Source organism: Equus quagga, chromosome 14 (genome assembly GCF_021613505.1).
Source record: "Equus quagga isolate Etosha38 chromosome 14, UCLA_HA_Equagga_1.0, whole genome shotgun sequence".
Lineage (NCBI taxonomy): Eukaryota > Metazoa > Chordata > Mammalia > Perissodactyla > Equidae > Equus > Equus quagga.
Window position 1 is genome coordinate 39,919,543 of NC_060280.1, and position 19,186 is coordinate 39,938,728.

At 35.0% G+C, this 19,186-nt stretch overlaps 1 protein-coding gene across 2 annotated transcripts in view; it reads left to right on the top strand.

Annotated features, from left to right (window-relative positions):
• Positions 1 to 19,186, top strand: part of TMEM135 (transmembrane protein 135) — a 231,776-nt gene that overhangs the window by 153,502 nt on the left and 59,088 nt on the right. For both annotated transcript variants that reach the window (XM_046685943.1, XM_046685944.1), the window contains one exon: positions 4,806 to 4,852. In XM_046685943.1, coding sequence (XP_046541899.1) covers positions 4,806 to 4,852 — 47 coding nt within the window. The remainder of the gene's footprint in view (positions 1 to 4,805; positions 4,853 to 19,186) is intronic.

Below are 19,186 nucleotides of genomic sequence, written 5' to 3' on the forward strand. Positions count from 1 at the left end.
CATATACCCAGAAAAAATATCTTTCAAAACAAAGGTGAATTTTTTTTAGACATACATTTTTAAGGAAAAATGATTGAAATATAGTGGTTTTATAGAAGTCCAGGGGATGACAACAATAGCACAAAGGTCACGAGGGGAGAAATGGAAGTATATTATTGTAAGGTTCTATATTATATGTTAAGTGGTATAATATTACTTGAATGGAGACTATATCAGTTTAAAGATGTATACTGTGAACCCTAAAACAAACACTAAAATAAGCCAACAAAGGAGAGAAAATGGAATCATAAGAAATATTTAGTTAATCCAAAAAAGGCAGAAAGGAGGAAAAAGGAAACAGACAATAGAAAAATAAGTAGCAAGATGATAGATTTAATTCTGAACTTACCAATAATCACATTAAATGTAAACAATGTAAGTATGCCAATGAAGAGAGGGAGATTTTCAGATAGGGTTTAAAAAGCAAGAAACAACGATATAATACCTACAGGCAAGGGACTTCAAATATAAATACTGAATCCGTTAAAAGTAAAAGAATTGAAAACTAACAGTAATCAAAAAAGTTGAAGTTACTGTCAGGTAAAATAGATTTCAAAGCTAAGAATATCAGAGGTAAAAAAGGCAATTTCGTCATGATAAAGTGGACATAATGCTAAATGTTTATGTCCCTAATAACACAGCATCAGAATACACGAAGGAAGAGCTGATAGAACTGCAAGGAGAGATTGTGGAGTCAACTCTACAGTCCCAGCAGGGTATTTTGGTACTTTTCTTAATTATTGATTGAACAAGTAGAAAAAAAATCAGTAAGAATATAGATTTGAACAACACTGTCAACCAATTAGACCTAACTGGCATTTGTTTATAAATCCCTCTGCCCAGCAACAGTAGAATGCATATTCTTTTAAAATGCACATGAAATATTTACCAAATATATGGAACATATTCTGGGGCATAAAGTAAGTTTTGATAAATTTAGAAATAAGCAAGTTGTATAAAGTATTTGCTGACCATAATAGAATCAAATAAGATGTCAGTAACAATAGAAAGATTGCTGAGAATCACCAAAGATTTGGAAACTAAAATAACATGCTTCTAACTAAGTCATGGATCACAGAAGTAAGCAAAAGTGAAATTAGAAAATATTTGGAATGGAACAAAGATGAATGCCCAACTTATCAAAATTAGTGGGATACACAAATAGCAGATCTTAGAGGGGAATTTATAGCATTATACACCTATATTAAAACAGGAAAAAATCTTAAATCTATGGCTTGAATTTCTACCTGTAAGAAACTAGGAAAACAAAAGCAAACTAAATCCAAAGCAAACAGCAAAAAGGACTTACTAAAGGTCAAATTGAAATCAATGATGTAGAAAACAGAAAAAACAATAGAGAAAATCAATTGAACCACAAGCTCATTCTTTGATAAAATCAGTAGTTAATAAATCAAACTAATCAAGAAAATAAGATACAAATTCCCAGTATTAGGAATGAGAGAAGTGACATCACTTTAGATTCTAGAGCTGTTAAAATGGTAATAAGGGAATGCTATTAAGAACTTTTTCAGTGCGAAGGCTGTGTTCATTATCTTGATTATGCTGATTTTATGTGTGTATACCAATGTCAGACTTACAAAATTGTACACTTTAAATGTCAATTGTATCTCAATAAAGCTATTTAAAGTTTTAAGTAGCCAGGTGTGAACAGTAGCTATAGAATTGGACTGTGGAGCAATATGCTGTAAGCTCCCTGAGGGTCATAGTGTATTTAAATATCGTCGGTATAGAGCAGATACAGACCAACCACATGCCCAATATTTAATGAAGAAAATGCAAGCTACATTTAGCAGGGTAAGCATGGGCGTATCACTTACCTTCTCAGGATCTAAGTTTGCTGATATGAAAAAATATAGAGGTTTGTCTGAAGTTCCTTTTAGCTCTAAAATTCTATAATTTGAAACAGAAAAAATATTCTTCATTATTTAACTGCAGGCTTACGTTTATTTGGAAAAGCACTTTGTTGAAGTCACAATGTTTAATAAATTAACACAGTTTTTAAAAACTGTGAAAACTTTATATCACTAAAAATAAAATCCTTTCTTTAGCATCTTTAATATAATACCAAATATCGTTCTTAATAAAATTTGGTCTTTCCAATGGTTTTGTTGATGTGGTCTCCTCGCTTATCCCTCATATCCTCAGGGTCTGTTAGTAGCAAGTCTCTGCTTCCTTGACCACTTTGTATGAAACAACAAGCCCTACTCTCCTGCATTTTATTTCCTTATCTTGCTTTGTTTTTCTCCAAAACTCGTATCACTGTGTAACATATTATTTTCTTTTAATATCTTCTCTCACCTGACTACAAGATAAGTTCCGTGAGGTCAAAACTTTGTCCATTTTGTGTATGTTGTAAGTTCTAGAGCAGTGCCTGGCACGTAGTAAGTATTCAGCAAATTTGTGTTGAATGAGTTGATCAGTTGTGCTTTCATATCCCTTAGATTTTTCCCTGCTTGTACAGATTTTCGACTCTTGAATCTCTGCTGTATAAAAATCTGAGCCTCAAATGTTGGTGATTGGGAAGATTTCAAAAGGTCTGCTTGTTTAAAAACAAACTTCTTTCTAGACTTATATGTCTGGATGAGGTTTTTATCTCTAGATCATTTCTATGAATAACAAAACAAAGTAAAAATAATCTGTTCATTGCCTGACACGTTTACAAGCGTCATCTCATTTAATCTACCCAACAGTTCAAAGTGAGAAGATATTCTCACTTTACAGATAAAGGATCTAAGCCTCCGGGAAGTTATATAAGGGAACGAAAGTCATGCAAAACTAGTTGAAAACATAGATCTGCCTTACTCCAAAGCTTGAGTTCTTAAATATTGTACTCTTTCCCAGTTTCAAATGTATTATTTGTTAAGATAATTGTTAGTTTAATATGAGCACAGGTATGTTTACTGTATTAGGATGGAGCGTGGCAACATTTTGAGAGAAAGAGACTTTGGAAATTTTCTTTAGAGAAAGTAGAGTGTGTGGGAAAGATTTCTAGGACACTCCTAGAGAGGTTTGTGAGTGGGATTTGCCAGGGGGACAATGACTAGTCAGTGAAAGAGTGAAACATTGAACATCTGGGAAGGATGGCATTGCCCGAAGCGGGTAGAATGATAGGGAAATAAAAATTGAGTTTCTTGATCTGGATCCTTGAGTGACAAATTACAGCCAGTAAACAAACTCACTTGGACTTTAATTTATAATTGATTAATCAATAACTGAAAATTATTCCATATGCTTTATGTTTTCAAAAACTGTGACATGAACCTTTTGTGTCATGGATAGGGTATTTTTAAAGGCAATGGAAAAGAAAGAGAGGGGAGTGGAGAAGAGTGTGTGTGTGTTTATTAGAAAGAGAGATTTTATATACTTTATACATATAAAGAGATGTTATATATTTTATATACATTATATATAATAAATAAACTGTAAAAATAATGTTTGTTTTATGGTGATTGGTACCCATCCTCTTTTGGTTGGTAGGTTTATATAGTTTGTCATTCAGGTTATATTTATAATTCTTCCCTTAAGCCAAAGTGGCAAACCTGTCAAGCTTGATTTGTAATGGCAAAACTATTATATTTTCCTTAAGTTGACTAGAAATTATTTTTGTTGGAAATAGCAAAACACTATTTTGTACCATTTTTGTTTTCATTGTTCCTTGTGGTCAGCCTTTTACAGTGCAAGATTGTTCACTTGTCATTTGTCTATGATGTGAGGCTGTTGACAATCCTTATGTTTAATTTACACCACTGTTAACATAAGAATACGTTTTACAACTTCTGTTTTAGTGATTTAAAACAAGTGTATGGAGATCCACTTTGTTGGCATAACTAAGCTTTTGGTCAGGACATGGGTTCTGGATTCTTTCCGTGTCTGTCTTAGTATGTGTGTTTAGTATCATGTGTTTGAAGGAGCTGCTTTAATCCAGAGTTACTGTGTGTTCTATGCCTGCTTTTAGAGGAATTTTTAAATTACTAGTATATTTCCTACAAAGGGCGATTATATCTTTAGGAACTTTTCTTATTGACTAGACTTGGTTGACAACTGAACTGTATTTTACATTTAAAAAAAAAGTCTGGTCGTCTTGATATATAGTTAGTAAGCTTTGTGATGTATTGGCTGACTTTATTATATAAAAGCCGTTGTCGGGGCTGGCCCCGTGGCCGAGTGGTTAAGTTCGTGCACTCCGCTGCAGGCGGCCCAGTGTTTTGTTAGTTCGAATCCTGGGCGCGGACATGGCACTACTCATCAGACCACGCTGAGGCAGCGTCCCACATGCCACAACTAGAAGAACCCACAACAAAGAATACACAACTGTGTACCGGGGGGCTTTGGGGAGAAAAAGGAAAAAATAAAATCTTTAAAAAAAAAAAAAAAGCTGTTGTCTTTGTTCTTATGTTGCTTCCTTCTTCAGGCACTTTTAGAGAGAATTAAAAAAATCGGCTGTTCCTTTCTGAATCCTTTTACCCTTCTACCCAGTCCATGTACATATTGTTATATTACATATATGTCATATAATGTATATAATTTTATTTATATATGTGTGCATATGTACACACACAGACTCATTATTGCTTTAATACGGTTTATTTGAAAGGTAGAGAATGTGATACATGTATGACTAGTTTTGTATATCTTAAAATTGTTTTAAGCACAAGATTTAATAAGTGGTTATTTTTCTTTTATAAGACACACAAATGATGATGTCAGTGTTCTTTTGCAAGTAATGTGTTTTCTCCTTGTTATAGGTCCTTTTGTTCTGCATCACAGCTGCCATGTACATGTTCTTTTTCAGGTATGTTCTGTTCCACCTACTTATTTTAATAGAAAAAATAGTGTTCCTTTGTAATTTTTATCAACCATGTAACTAAAGTGTTTCCCAAGTAATTAGCTCCCACAAGTGGCAGGAATTTGTTTTTTTCTAGAGTGATCAGAAGTAAATCACTGCTCCTTGGTGAATAGAGACAGAGGGAAGGAAGATTTGTTTTTTCCACATTCTATTACGGATTCATCTTGGAAAGCTGAATATGCAAATTAATAGTCCTGAATTCCTGATAAGTGAATTTTTGTTTTTTTGTGGACCCAACTTTAGATATTCTTCACTCTCCTTATAAAACAACCTACATTTTAAATTTAAATGAGAAAGGTGTGATAGTAGGGCGTAATCTAAGTCTTCTGCAAAGATAACTTAGCACGCTAATCATAGCCTTTAAAAAATATTAAATTAGTCCTTAATGTCAGAGTTGTATTTTTCATTGACACTGAGACTCTGAGGAATGTGGGGGAGTGTTAGGATGGCTCAAGATTTCAATGCCAGTAAAAAGGGATGTCTGTCAGTGTCATACGATCATAGCAGTATGGGAATAGGACTTTTGGTTAGGAAGAATCTCTTCCATAATCTTCATTTTCTGTGATAACAGCGATTCCCATTTATTTCACTCTTCTTACACTCATTTGAATAGACTCTTTCTTGATTTTTCAGGATATAGGTAGAATTCAATCACAGCAGGAAGGACCAGGCTTTTAAGATTAAAATTTGCACTTGATCCACAAAGGCAATTATGGATTTTAATAAGATATATTTGATAGATATCTTTATCTTTTTTTTTACCTAAATAAGACAATTGAACCATACCAGAATTTTTAAACAACTAATTTCCTGCCAGAACATCCTAATAAATATTTGAAAGCACAATAATATAATTTTAACTTATTTTGACTTTATCAAAAATGTTACATGCAAATATAAAATGATGGTGTTGCTGTTATTATTCTTGTAGAGGGTCAGCCAGGCTGTTAGAAGGAAATAAAAATGGATAAAGTTTCAAGGTTGGGAGGACATAAGCTGCAAAGGGGTGTGCAATATCTTATGTCAGTTATTAGTGACTGAAAAAATCGTTGTGGCTATCTGGGAATCTTTGTGAAATTGTTTGACCTACCATTTTTAATATATCCTCATATATATCATATGATTTCTGTAGTCTCTTTCTTATATTTTAATAATTTAAGGGTGGGATAGGGGAGTTAAGAACAATGACTATTTCATCAGTTTCCAAAAACTTCATAATTGTATTCAGACACATTATTAGGACGATACTGCAAAAAAGTTCACATGGCTTATGGTTATGTCCTGTCTAGTCTGAAAATAAAGCATACCTAGTGAGGAAAATGTAAAAAAGATAAAAATGTAGAAACATATCTTTTGTTGACATGCACAGGGGGAAGTACAATATCAAATAAATATTCTTTTTGTGAAAATTCCTAACAGAACAAGGAGTTAAGTGAAGCAATCCTTCCCAATATGGCACTTAAAGACAGCATATTTGATCAACATTTAGCATTTCTTAGTCATCAGAAGTTTTTGAGGTTTAAAATTGAACAAATTATGTGTTGAATATGGTGATAATGCCCAATTTTTAGCATGGTCCTAGGAAATTGTTCTTTGAAAACTGCTGCCATCAACCTGGTGTTTTTGGTGTAGAAAGAAAATCAACCCTATAAATATGCATTTTGTTGCGGAGCTACGGAATCTTTTCCCGTTTCAGTCACAAAGTCTAGGTTAAAAACAACAATTTAAAATACTTTCCAGAAGGCTCAATACAAGGTTTTAGTGCCAAGATAAACATTTTCAATTTTCTGAGGAAAGGGGTTGTTTTTCTCCTAAAAGAAGCACTATCACCAAATACCTAGTGTTCTTGGCAGAAGTTAGTTGAGTAACTCAAGAAAAGAGGTTTGGTAAATGGTAAAATAAAACCATTTATAAAGTACTACAAGCAAATGAAACAATGTTATGTGTTCGAACTCTCCACCATGTGTTTGGAATAAACAGACAATATTGTACATAGCAGTTAGCAAGTCCAATTGTATTAGAATATTTCATTCTTAAAATTCAATTTTATTATAATCGTAGAGATTTTAGGACACGTTTATTAAAAATTATTTTAATTCTAATCACATAAAATTAGGTAAGTAAATATCAAATGATATTGTTCCTAGGACTCCATTCATGGTGACCTTTTTTGAGAGGAGGATAAGGGAAACATTTTATGTTAGAAGTGAGTCAACTTGTGTTTTTATCCTAACCCATAAATGCGAAAAAGGGAAATGAGACCCCCCTTTCAATAAGAGAAAATATGCCAGTTTTATTTTTTTAGAGAAAGAACTCGAGGAAGTAGTTCCATAAGTATTTTCTAAAAGTAACACAGGATGTGATGGTTATAGTATGAATTTACTTAAAAAGCAACACAATGTTCTTAGTGTTGAAACTATGAGTGTTAAATTGTGTAATGAAAATAGCTTACTTTTGTATGGCTCTTAATGGTTTTTTTTAATAGGTATAGTTTTTTCATATACTTTGTCTCAATCATGGTGATCTTGATTTTCTATCTATAACAGCAGAAATAAGGCTTACATTCAAATGGAATCTTGGGAACCCTTCAGAGGCTTGGGTTGAGGAAAGGTAATATGTGAAGGGAGTTCTAGTTTTCTAGTTTTTGGCCATCTGGCCATCTATCCATCCAGCTGTCCATTGATAAGAACACATGCTATGGATTCTGTTAGGAATTAAGCTACAATATTTTGAAGATGTTTTAAAAGAAGAAGGCTCTCTGTACAACCCCACTGAGCATTCTTCCTAATATAGTTCTGCCTCCTTTATTCAATCCTTTTATTATTTTGTATATTATTGTCATAGCTTCACCTTAGAGCATTGTCCGTCACTGTCACTGAAGGCCAAGCAGAAATCATGTTTGAAAACTTGATAGAGTATTGTGTTTCATGCATCCCTTTAATGAATTTCTTTACTTCCAGATGTGTATTTATGGGTAAAGCAACCTAAGTTTTTTCAAGCCAAAGGATTCATCATGGTTGTTGATTGAGACTTGATTAGGATCTTCCCATCAGTCATGTGGAGGAAAGGAAATGAATTTTGTTTGAACCATTAGCTCTTTTTTGTTTTATTTGAGAAGCAAAGGAAAGAATCAATAACACAAACACTATGCCAAAACTATTACACTTAGTGCTGCTCACAAAAAACAATGAAACATATAACACTTTCAAACATTATTTTATTGGTTTTATTTTCAACAGTATGTACCTGTGTATGAAGAACACTAATATTTTAGAAAAATGAAATAATTCAACTTCATTTTCCTTTAAATAGTTTAAAATGGACAGTATCATATAGCATGTTATGACAACTTTGATCCCATCCTAGTCAGTACTTGGCTAGAAATTCTTTCCACCTGCGTTCGCAAAGGCAGCAACAAATCCAACAGTTTAAACATGCAGATTGACAGGCTCAGACTTGCTGTCATAGCAGATAATCTATAGACTATATGTTACTGATTCACAGGAGACATATCTTAATCTAATATAAATGTGGAAGATTATTGCGTTTTTGGTTAGAAACCGGTGCAAAGTAAAGTTTGTTGTTGCTGTGTTTTAAGCATATTTAGAAACAATATTGATGCCTGCCCTTTGATGAATTCTAGTCAACTCTCTGTGAAGGCACAAATAATTGACCATTTCATTAGTCTCAAGATATAGATGTAGTTTTTGTGTTTAAGAAAATGATATTATTTATTGGCTGGACAACCTGCGATTCTTGAGTGAAAGACGTTTGGGATTGTCTTTGAATCTCTCTACATACTTAACTTAGTATCTGTAAATAACTTTTATAGTAAGAAAAGAACTTTTGATTTGGGTCTCTCAGCCATTTACTGATTTTAATGAAAGTCCTTTAAATATCAATTAGGTTCTATTTTTAAAGGTATTACTAAAAGTACACAGAACTTCAGTCTAGAAAATTACATATGACATTTGGAATTTAAAAGTTTTACTTCAGGTTTAGGAGAGTTTGCCCTAAATAATTAGATTTTTATTTTGAAGAGATTGCTCCCAGCAATGCAGAGAGTGAATTGGGGGTTTGGAGGGGCATAGTGACAGGTAATGGTAGGATACTGTTGCAGTTATCCAGGAGAGAAACAGTGAGGACGTGGCCAGGGGTTATGGGAATGATGTGGTGAGCAGCGGATTTATCTGAGATAGGATTGCTACTTGGATGAGGAAGAGCAAAATACAGAAAAGTGAGCAAATTAGAAAATGTGTGGAAATTGAGCAGAGGTATTGCAAATATTAAGGTTGAGGTGCTTTTAGGACACTCACATAGAAAAATATAGATATCAATTGAGTCTTTGGAGCTTGGGAGATAAAATAGGGGCTTTTCTTGACTGTCACGCTAGCTGCTTGACTTTGGACAAATTACACAATTTCTCTATACTTTAGTTTCTTCATTATTAAAAAGTGTAAATTATTATATAGACTTTGTAGATAGGATTGTGGGGATTAAATAAGACACACTGTCTTTCAAACTGTTTTGGATGGGACCCAAAATAAGAACTACTTTTTATATTATGAATATACACACACACATTTCCCAGAATAATACTTAACCTTACTACATGTGATACATTTGGGTATTTTTTATTCTAACTTTATTTAAAATGCGACTTTGACTCACTAATCAGTAACAACCAGCAGTGTGATAAAACACTAAGCTAATACATGTAAGCACTTAGCACAGTGACTATTATCTTAAGAAAAAGTAGAATTGAGTAGTATTTGTTTTTTTTAAACTAGGAAAGAAAGTTAATTAAAATAGAGGATTTCAGGAATGAGGGTGTTATCTTTAGTGTTAATGCTATAGATATATCCAGTTACATAAGAGTTAAAAGTGCTCATTTGCGGGGCAGGCCCCCAGCCCAGTGGTTAAGTTAGAGCGTTCCCCTGCAGTGGCCCAGGATTTCGCTGGTTCGGATCCTGGGCTCGGACACGGGGCCCTCATCAGGCCACAATGAGGTGGCATCCCACATGCCACAACTAGAAGGACCCACAGCTAAAAAAAATATACAACTATGTACCAGGGGTCTTTGGGGAGAAAAAGGAAAAAATAAAATCTTAAAAAAAAAAATAGTGCTCATTTGCAAGGCCAGGACTGGTGGTGTGGCAGTTTGGTTCATGCACTTGCTTCAACAGGCTGGGATTCGGATCCTGGGCATGGACCTATGTACTGATTACTGAGCCATGCTGTGGCAGGCATCACACATATAAAATAAAGGAAGATGGAAACTGATGTTGACTCAGGGCCAGTCTTCTTCAGAAGAGCAAAAGGAGGATTGGCGGTGGATGTTAGCTCAGGGCAAATCTTCCTCCAAAAAAAAAAAAAAACGCGCTCATTTGCTCTGGCAGTCTGGTGGTCCATGGTAATCTGCTAGAGAAATTTCTGTAGTTGAGTTGGGATAGTAGATTAAGAAATAAATGTGACATGTTGTACACTGTAAATACATACAGTTGTTTATATGTCAATTATGTCTCAATAACGTTGGGAAAAATAAAAATAAATAAAATATAAAATAAATAAGAGTGAGATGAGGAAGAATGAGTATGGTAAACTCAAGAAGTTTGAGAGTGAAAAGGGCAAGTTGTTACAGGATTAAGGGTTTTTCTTTTGTATTCTTTTCTTATTGATTGATTGATTGACAAGAGAGACTAGACTATGGGACAGTTTAAGTGGATAAAAAAAGGTTACACATGCAGAAGAGGGTGACAAGTTGGAAAATGGGAGAGAGAAGAGAGATGGCCTAAAATGTGATTCAAAATGTCAACACGTATGGGTAGATTGTTAAACGTACTTGTCTGGGAGAGATCATGATAGATGATTAGGAGGAAATGGAAGCTCTCTTTGAAAGCCTTGAACACATGGTTTAAATGAAAGAGGATTGATGTATAGAAGAGGTAGGAAATAGAAAAATCTAATGTCTCTGGCTTCCTAATTTCATTGTCATTCTTAAAAGGTAAATTAACTTGTTATAAAAATAGGCATGGGCTTGTGAAACTGTATATCCTCAGAAGATAGCTGCAGGTGAAACAAGGCAGTTCCATAATTGGCAACTAAACCAATGAGCTAAGCAAAGAATGCAAAATTTGTCCTATGAAAAGAAAAAGTATATAGATTGTTAAGACTGCTGCTTTAAATGGAAAAGATGAGAAAACATAGGTTCATAAATGTTGTGAATCACTTCCTCTGAGAATGTAAAGCTTATTATCAAGTCACGTGGCTGTAATCTGACTTCCTTTTTTGGAGAAGAAAATTAGTCTGCCCGTTTGGTGAATGTACTCCATCTATGGATGAAAGTTATGGCAAATCTGTTTTCACTTTTTGCATGTCAGCTTTTGAGATACTTGTACCTAGATAAAGAAATTGCTCAAACATTTTATAACTAATATAAAAGTTTATTGTTTTTAGTAGAAAGCAAACAGAAATGTTGTATGGAGAAATAATATGACTTCAAAATGCAATTCCTAAAGTAAGGACTTAATGGGACATAATCATGTCAGAACTGGCCAGTTGGCTTTCAAAAATTTGCTGCAGTTTTATTTTGATGAATAAAAATGGCATTTTTAGGTGTTTTTTAAAAATGTAAGCATTTGTTTATTTTCACTGATGTCAGAGTTCAAGAATTGGATGATATCCACGTGTTTATTAACTCAATGAAAAGTTTACACCATTAACATACTATTATGATTCATTGCCGATAAGCTTATTCTAGTCCCACAGAAGTTGTAAGGTTCCACTGAATATAAGAGCTTCCTTGTGAATCAAGGATGGCACTGCAGGGGCTTGGGTGTGGGTAGGTGGGCGGGGAGGAGAGTGGAGTGGGGAGGGAAGAAATGTGTTGGCCCCAAATTCCCAAAGCAGCAAGATTTGGCCATCTATCTCTGTTGTCATCCTTACTCTCAACTGTTGGCTAGTCCATTCCTTGAAAACTAGATTTAAAAATCTAAAATGGTTAAAATGGATAAAGAATAGAACCAAACAGGATATCCTTATCCCTCCATGTTCCAAATCTCTCTAGGTATCATATTCTAGCATAACTCAACTAACTAAAGCCACAGGTGATTCTTAAAAGTATCTGCAAGCACTTTTTTCATAGCCAAACAGCTGCCCTGCACTTGACCTTGTTTCACCTCTTGCCTGCAGGGGAGGGATCAATGGTGAAGAGGATGAGAAAGAGGAAACAATTACTAGAAACAGTGGGATAAGAGGAAGCCTTAGGTTTCTAGTGGCCATTTGTATTTAAAGGATCTACATTCATTTTTGTGTATCTTCAGTATAGTTATAAGGGAATATTTTCCTGGAATTTGCTGGTATATCATCAGCTTGGTAAATTATAAAACTTGTGCTATGGTCTGAATGTTCTTGTCTCCCCAAAATTCATATGTTAAAATCCTAACCTCAAGGTGATGGTAGATGGTGGGGCCTTTGGGAGGTGATTAGATCATGATGGCAGAGCCCTCATAAATGGGATTAGTGCCCTTATAAAAGAGGACTGGAAGAGCTCCCTTGCCTCTTCCACCACATGAGGTTACAGTGAGAATACAGCCATCAATGAAGTGGGCCCTCCCCAGATGTGAAATCTGTTGGCTCCTTGATCTTGGACTTCCCAGCCTCCAGGACTGTGAGAAACAATTTTCCGTTGTTAATAAGCCTACCCAGTCTCTGGTATTTTACTCTGACAGACTGAACTGACTACGCCAACTGGAAAGGGCCTTTCAACTTCCTAATGAAATTCATTAATATTTCAGGTGTCCATTACAAAAACTGACCTGAAGACCTGCTTGCTACCCCAAGGTGTAGGCCAACTACTGTCTCCATGTAAGCTTCCTTTCTCTTGAAGGAAAGTCTTTTAATAGGGGTCTTTTAAAAGGAAGTCTGAAATTATTAACTTATTTGAATTAAATTTATTATTCATTCTTAACCCAAATACCACTTTATGGCTAAATATTATTAGAAGATTAGCTAATCGTATTAGCCAAAACCAGGGATTCCAACTATAAAGACTTCCACGACTATATGCCTCAGTCATAATTGTAACTTCTTCCATTTCATTCCGGCTTGAGATGTAAATCTGCTTTTGAAAATACGAGATTAAGATTATTTGAAATTGAGTATAATTTATACATGATATAGAAGTTAGAAGCTGTTTGGCTATGCAGAGATGAAGAAGTGTTTGCATATACTTTTAAGAATCACCTTTTGGCTATATTTGGTTATGATATACTGCCTAGAGAGATTTTTAAATTTGGAAATTTATGATGAATATAAAAAGAATGATAAAATTTACTCTATAATGAGACATGATGCCTTGTGAATTAGTAAAACAGCTAGAGTTTTAATAGAGCATGTTAGAGGACAAATGGCCTCAAGTTAAGATTCTATTAAAGTGATTTTTTTTTGTAGAAAAAGATTTTTTGCTCATTGTAGAAAAATACCATTAAACAAAATGATCATCACCACTACCACCCATAATCCCTTCTTTTAGAGATGAACAGCTACCACCTTTGTTTATATCCTTATACGCCATCTGCTATATCTTTGTCTGTCTGTCTGTCTCTCCTGCCCACCCTTCCTCCCTCTTCCTCTTTCCCTTCCTTGCTCCTTTTCTTCCTCTGTCCTTTGCTTCTTGCCTCTCTCCTTCCACATGTCTCAAATGACATTGTATCACGTAGGCTGTATGATGAAATGCCTTTTCTTGGTGCATCTGCATTAGGAAAGACTAAGAATTTTCTGGTTAGTAATAAGCACCATGAAGCAGGAAACAGGCAACCCAACACAGATAGCCTGAAACACAGGGCCTCCTGTTTCATTTATTCACACTCACACCCGCTCGGACGCATAACAAATTATTATAAGCCATAGAAAGGGTTTTGATATCAGTCTTCAGTTCTTCACTAAGAAACCAGTGATAACTCTTAACAATGTGAATGAGACTAAAATAATGTTTCCAAGCATCTATTCTTTCAAGTTCTGGGAATCCTCTTCTGTGTGCTAAAATGTCTGCTTCTTGTTTAAGGAGAATTATTACCAATCACAGAAAGTTCTTGGACTAGACTTTTCTGATACAGATGCTGAAATTTGAAGCAGTTAAGTTTAACTGCTTGCTCTCCCAGTTATGAGGAACGCCGTAATTCACTATGTTTTTTTCCCAAGTCTGTCTGTTCGTTTGTTTTATTTTCTACTGCTTGAGTTCTCCTAGAGGTAATCAAGGGACTGTTGTGTAGCAGAGTTGGTTAAGAGCATGACTCTTGAGCCAGACTGTGTAGGTTCAATTCCTTGCTGCATCTGACTTGTGTAGTGGTCTTGGGTAAGTCACTTAGCCCCACTGTACCTGAGGGTTCTCATCTTAAAGTCGGGATAATAATAGTACTTACCTCATGGGGTTTTGGTGAGTATTGAATGTCTGCCATATTGTAAACATGCAAATGTTAGCTGTTTTTATTATTTAAATATGAGCTGTAAAGATCACATATGGTAGGATTTCATTTATATGAGCTGTCCAGAATAGGCAAATCTATAGTGATAGAAAGTAGATTTGTGTTGAGAGTACAGCTAGAAGACTTGAGGGGAATGAGGACTGACTGCTAATGGGTGTGAGTTTTTTTAGGTGTTGATGATGTTCTAAAAGTAATTATCATGATGGCTGCACAAGTCTGTGAATATACGAAAAAACATTGAATGATATTCTTTAAATATTGAGTTGTATAGGATGTAAATTATATCTCAGTTAAGCTGTTATAAAAAAAAAATCTGACCTGGAAACAGATCTTTGTTGCACAGTGGCATGGTTTTTCTTGTGTTAACACCATTAAACACCCCTCTGGTTGCCACATCTCAGGAATGTTACTGTTTTTGTGGGTACATAGATGTACATTGAAAGAGAACATCAGGAAACTTCTCTTTTTCTCAGGTGTGTTTGAAGGAAGAGTGTTCCCTTGGAGAATGACAGAATGGAGAATATGCAGGGGTACTGCAAAGCTTGTCAGCTCTCTTTCCAGAATTTTCAAACTGCAGTTTAGAATATGCATACTCTTAGTTCTGAGACAGTACACTTAACAATTAGAATGGAAGTAATAGAGGAAGCTACGATAGAAGTCACAAGTATATATGAGATTGTATTATCACAACATTGTCCTAATAAGACTGAAATTTGTTTTTGATACTTAATGAGTTAGGATTCTTTTACTTGGTAGTAACATTTGAAAAGTACTGTCTAAAAAAAATTTTCTAGGATTGCCAATGAAGACTAATTTCAGAAATGTAGATATGGTACGATATCAAAGGTATGTATTGATTGGAGGAAAACAAGTTGAAGAATGAAAATAAATTTATTTATATAAAATGTTTAGGCTTATAGTGAATACGTTCTCAAATATAAGTCTGATGCATTCCTGTGGATCAGAATGAATAGTCATAGGTTGCCATTTAAAGATTGTGATCACGAGAATGCACTTTAAATATCTATGAAGTCCACACATTCCAATTTAGTTTGAGTGGAAATTAAATGTACAGTCTTTGGAAATATAAATGATCAGTTCATAACTTGATTATATTTTGAGTATATATTTCATAGATTATATATTGATATTGATTATATTTTGAAGAAGAATTTTACTATATTTTCTATTTGTTTTGGGGGAGGTGTTTCAAAATCATTGCCCTTGCCATAGAAAATTATTGAAATAAATAGAAGGGCATAGGAGGAAATTATATTAATATTTATATCATATATATCATGTTTTTTCCTCTTCCATGATATATTCTAGGTATTTTTCAAAAATCACAGGTAGCAAAAATATGCAATATTTGGATTTATTCCAATCTGTATCCTTAGAACTTTAAATAAAATATCCATGTATGGAGGCTTATTTTTTATGCTGTATAGGTTCAGTGAGTGGACTTATTGGGAGAGGAAGTACATCACTTAAGAGCTCTGCTGAGCTGAAATTCACAGTAAAACAATAATTTCCACCATTATCAATTTTCAGCATAGAGTCTGTTTCTAACGTGTACTGAGTCACTGAACCAGGAAGGTGTTTACCTGCAAGGTGAGCTGATGAAATGGGAGAAGCTTTTAAATTCTAAAATTTCAGTCAGAGTCTTCCCTAGAGGAAGGAAGACATGGGTCTCCTCCCTTTTTTATATTCTCTTGTCAATCACAAAGCCTCTTTGTACTGATGGGGCCTTGATGGTGACTGAGTGCTGACTGTTGATCATAGTCTTGTCATTCTAACATGCAAAATAAGAGGAGGAGGAGAGCATAGCTTTGGGTTCTCAGGCCTTAGAGAGTAAGTTGATGTGTCAGCCCAGGACCTCTGAATCCAAGCTGCCCTGGAATGCTTTCTAAAGTGATTTGATCACTGAGTGGAGTATGTAATTCTTATGATTTTTAGCTCCTTAGTCTTGTTCAGAACAAGAATGATATTTAAAATCAGAGGATGGAAGCAATTGAGCTTATCAGATTTGATTTCTTCTGTCACAAAACATTAAGCTCTCTAATATTTGTAAGCACAAATGTTATATTAACTTCTGTTTCTTGCTCGAATGCTAAAAAATGGTTTTTGAATTGGATAATTCCCAATTCTAATATTTTGGATAAACCTTCCATGCAGAGTATCATCTTAAGATATTTTCAAAGGTTCCTATGGAAGGTAAGACTGTCCTCATCTTACCTTTTAAAACCACCAGCAACTTTTAACATGTATGAAACACATAGGAAGATTTATTATAGCAAGCCAATCTTGCTGAAATTACTTGAGTCCTGAGAATTTTATAACTTATTGAAGTTTTTGATCACTCTACTGAAGTTGTTGTCTATTTCTTTTGGATCTGAGCTTTACGTCCCTTATAATTTTCTATTACATTTTAATGATTAAGAACAACTGTGTGAATAAATATAAGTTGGAATGATATAGCTTTCACCTTCTTAAAAGAATATAGGCCTAATGAAATAGTGTTAATTTTTAAATTTTTCTTTGCAAAAGCGGAAATAAAATAGTTCTGATAAGGATAAAAAAAGAAAGGTTTTGTTTGTTATCAAGTGAGATTTTATTAATTCCTAAGTATATACTTGTTAATATTCAAGAGGTATAAAATGAACTGTTACAAATTTAAGTGTCTGATGTAAGGACCAAAAGTGAGTCCTCAAATTTTAACTTGCACACAAATAAGTTAGGGATCTAACTGAAATGCAGATTATGACTCAGTAGCTCTGGGATGGGATGTGAGCTTCTGTATTTCTTTTTTTTAAAGATTTTATCTTTTCCTTTTTCTCCCCAAAGCCCCCCGGTACATAGTTGTGTATTCTTTGTTGTGGGTTCTTCTAGTTGTGGCATGTGGGACGCTGCCTCAGCGTGGTCTGACGAGCAGTGCCATGTCCGCGCCCAGGATTCGAACTAACGAAACACTGGGCCGCGTGCAGCGGAGCGCGCGAACTTAACCACTCGGCCACGGGGCCAGCCCCTGAGCTTCTGTATTTCTAACAAGCTCCCAGGTGGTACCAGGGCTGCTGGTCCGGGGATCACACTCTGAGTAGCAAGCTGTATGTCACCTCAAGAAGTAAATAAAATTTTCCTTAAAATCTGTTAAAATAAATCCAGAGAATTTAATCCCATGGTCTCTCTTGGCAATCTATTCTAGTAGTTCACAGCGTAGAGAGTCAAATTTTCCCCAGACATCTTAAATCTCTGTAACAAGAGGGAATGGGCTTACCCTAAAGTCCTTTTATCACCTGACGTGGAAGACAGCTATTCATATAATTATTTTAGATGCTCAAAGATTATGATGTCCCCTCTCCTCCCTCTTACTTTCTTTCAGCATCAGCCTCCTTTAGCATTTCAGTACATATTTTACTTTATCATCCCAACTTAAACTGCAAATCTATGAAGGGAGAAATGATGAGTTGGTTATTCAGTAGGTGAATTGATGAGAGATTTTTCTGATCTAAAATTTATCATTTATCAATCTATGAAACAAAAAGACTAGGAGAAACAAATCTTCTCTTTTTAAAAAAAATGTGTTACTTATACAAGTAATACACTACTCAGTTCTTTTGAAAAAAATTCAAATAATCAAAACTATGTAGCATAAAACGTGAAAGTTTTTACCCCTTTATCTGGCTGCTTCTTCCTGCTTCTCTTTTCAGTTGAAACTATCTTAACAGTTTGGCATACATCCTTCCAGAATTCTGTCTGTACATACTTATATACCATGTCTATATTTATTTTGAAAAACAGGATTACATACAATATATTTTTCTGCAGTGTTTTACTATTTAATAATATGACTTAGGGTTCTGTCCGTATGTCAGTACACATAGATCTACCTCATTGTTTTTAGCAGCTGCAAAAAAAAACCCCCAAAACTATAAATAATTCTTTAAGCCCTAATAACAGACATTATACTGTTCTAGTTTTTCACATTACAAATTGTACAACTGTGAACATTCTTTTTAAAATATCTTTGTGCACATGTTCCAGTGTTTCTGTAGGTTAGATAGTTACCTGCAAATGGGTTCTCAGGGTCAAATATACAGACATATTTAATTTTCATAGATACTGCCAGATTATCCCCTACAAAAGGCAGTACCAATCTACTTTCCCTCCAAGAGTGTTTGTTAATCCTCAATCCTAGTTCACGTCGGTAATTTTTACCTTTGTCAGTCAAATGAGCCAAAAGGTTATGCCTCATTTTTGTGTTTCTTTGTATTTCTCTGGTAACTAGTGAGGTGGAACATCTTGTCATCAGTGCATTAGCCATTTGGTTTCCTTCCCTTTACCTATTCTTTATTTTTTAATTTATTGTGCTGATTTGTAGGAGCTCTTTATATGATATCTGTATTCATTTTTGCTTGTTATATTGTTGTATCAGTCAGCTGTTGTGTAAACAACCACCACAAAATCTTAGTGGCATATAACAAGCAAGTTGTCCGGGCCAGCTCCGTGTCACACTGCAGGTGTGTGGGTCAGTCAGGGCAGCTCCCCGTCACACTGCAGGTGTGTGGGTCAGTCAGGGCAGCTCCCTGTCTCACTGCAGGTGTGTGGGTCAGTCAGGGCAGCTCCCCGTCACACTACAGGTCTCTGGGTCAGTCAGGGCAGCTCCCTGTCACACTGCAGGTGTGTGGGTCAGTCAGGGCAGCTCCCTGTCACACTGCAGGTGTGTGGGTCAGTCAGGGCAGCTCTGTGTAACACTGCAGGTGTGTGGGTCAGTCAGGGCAGCTCCCTGTCACACTGC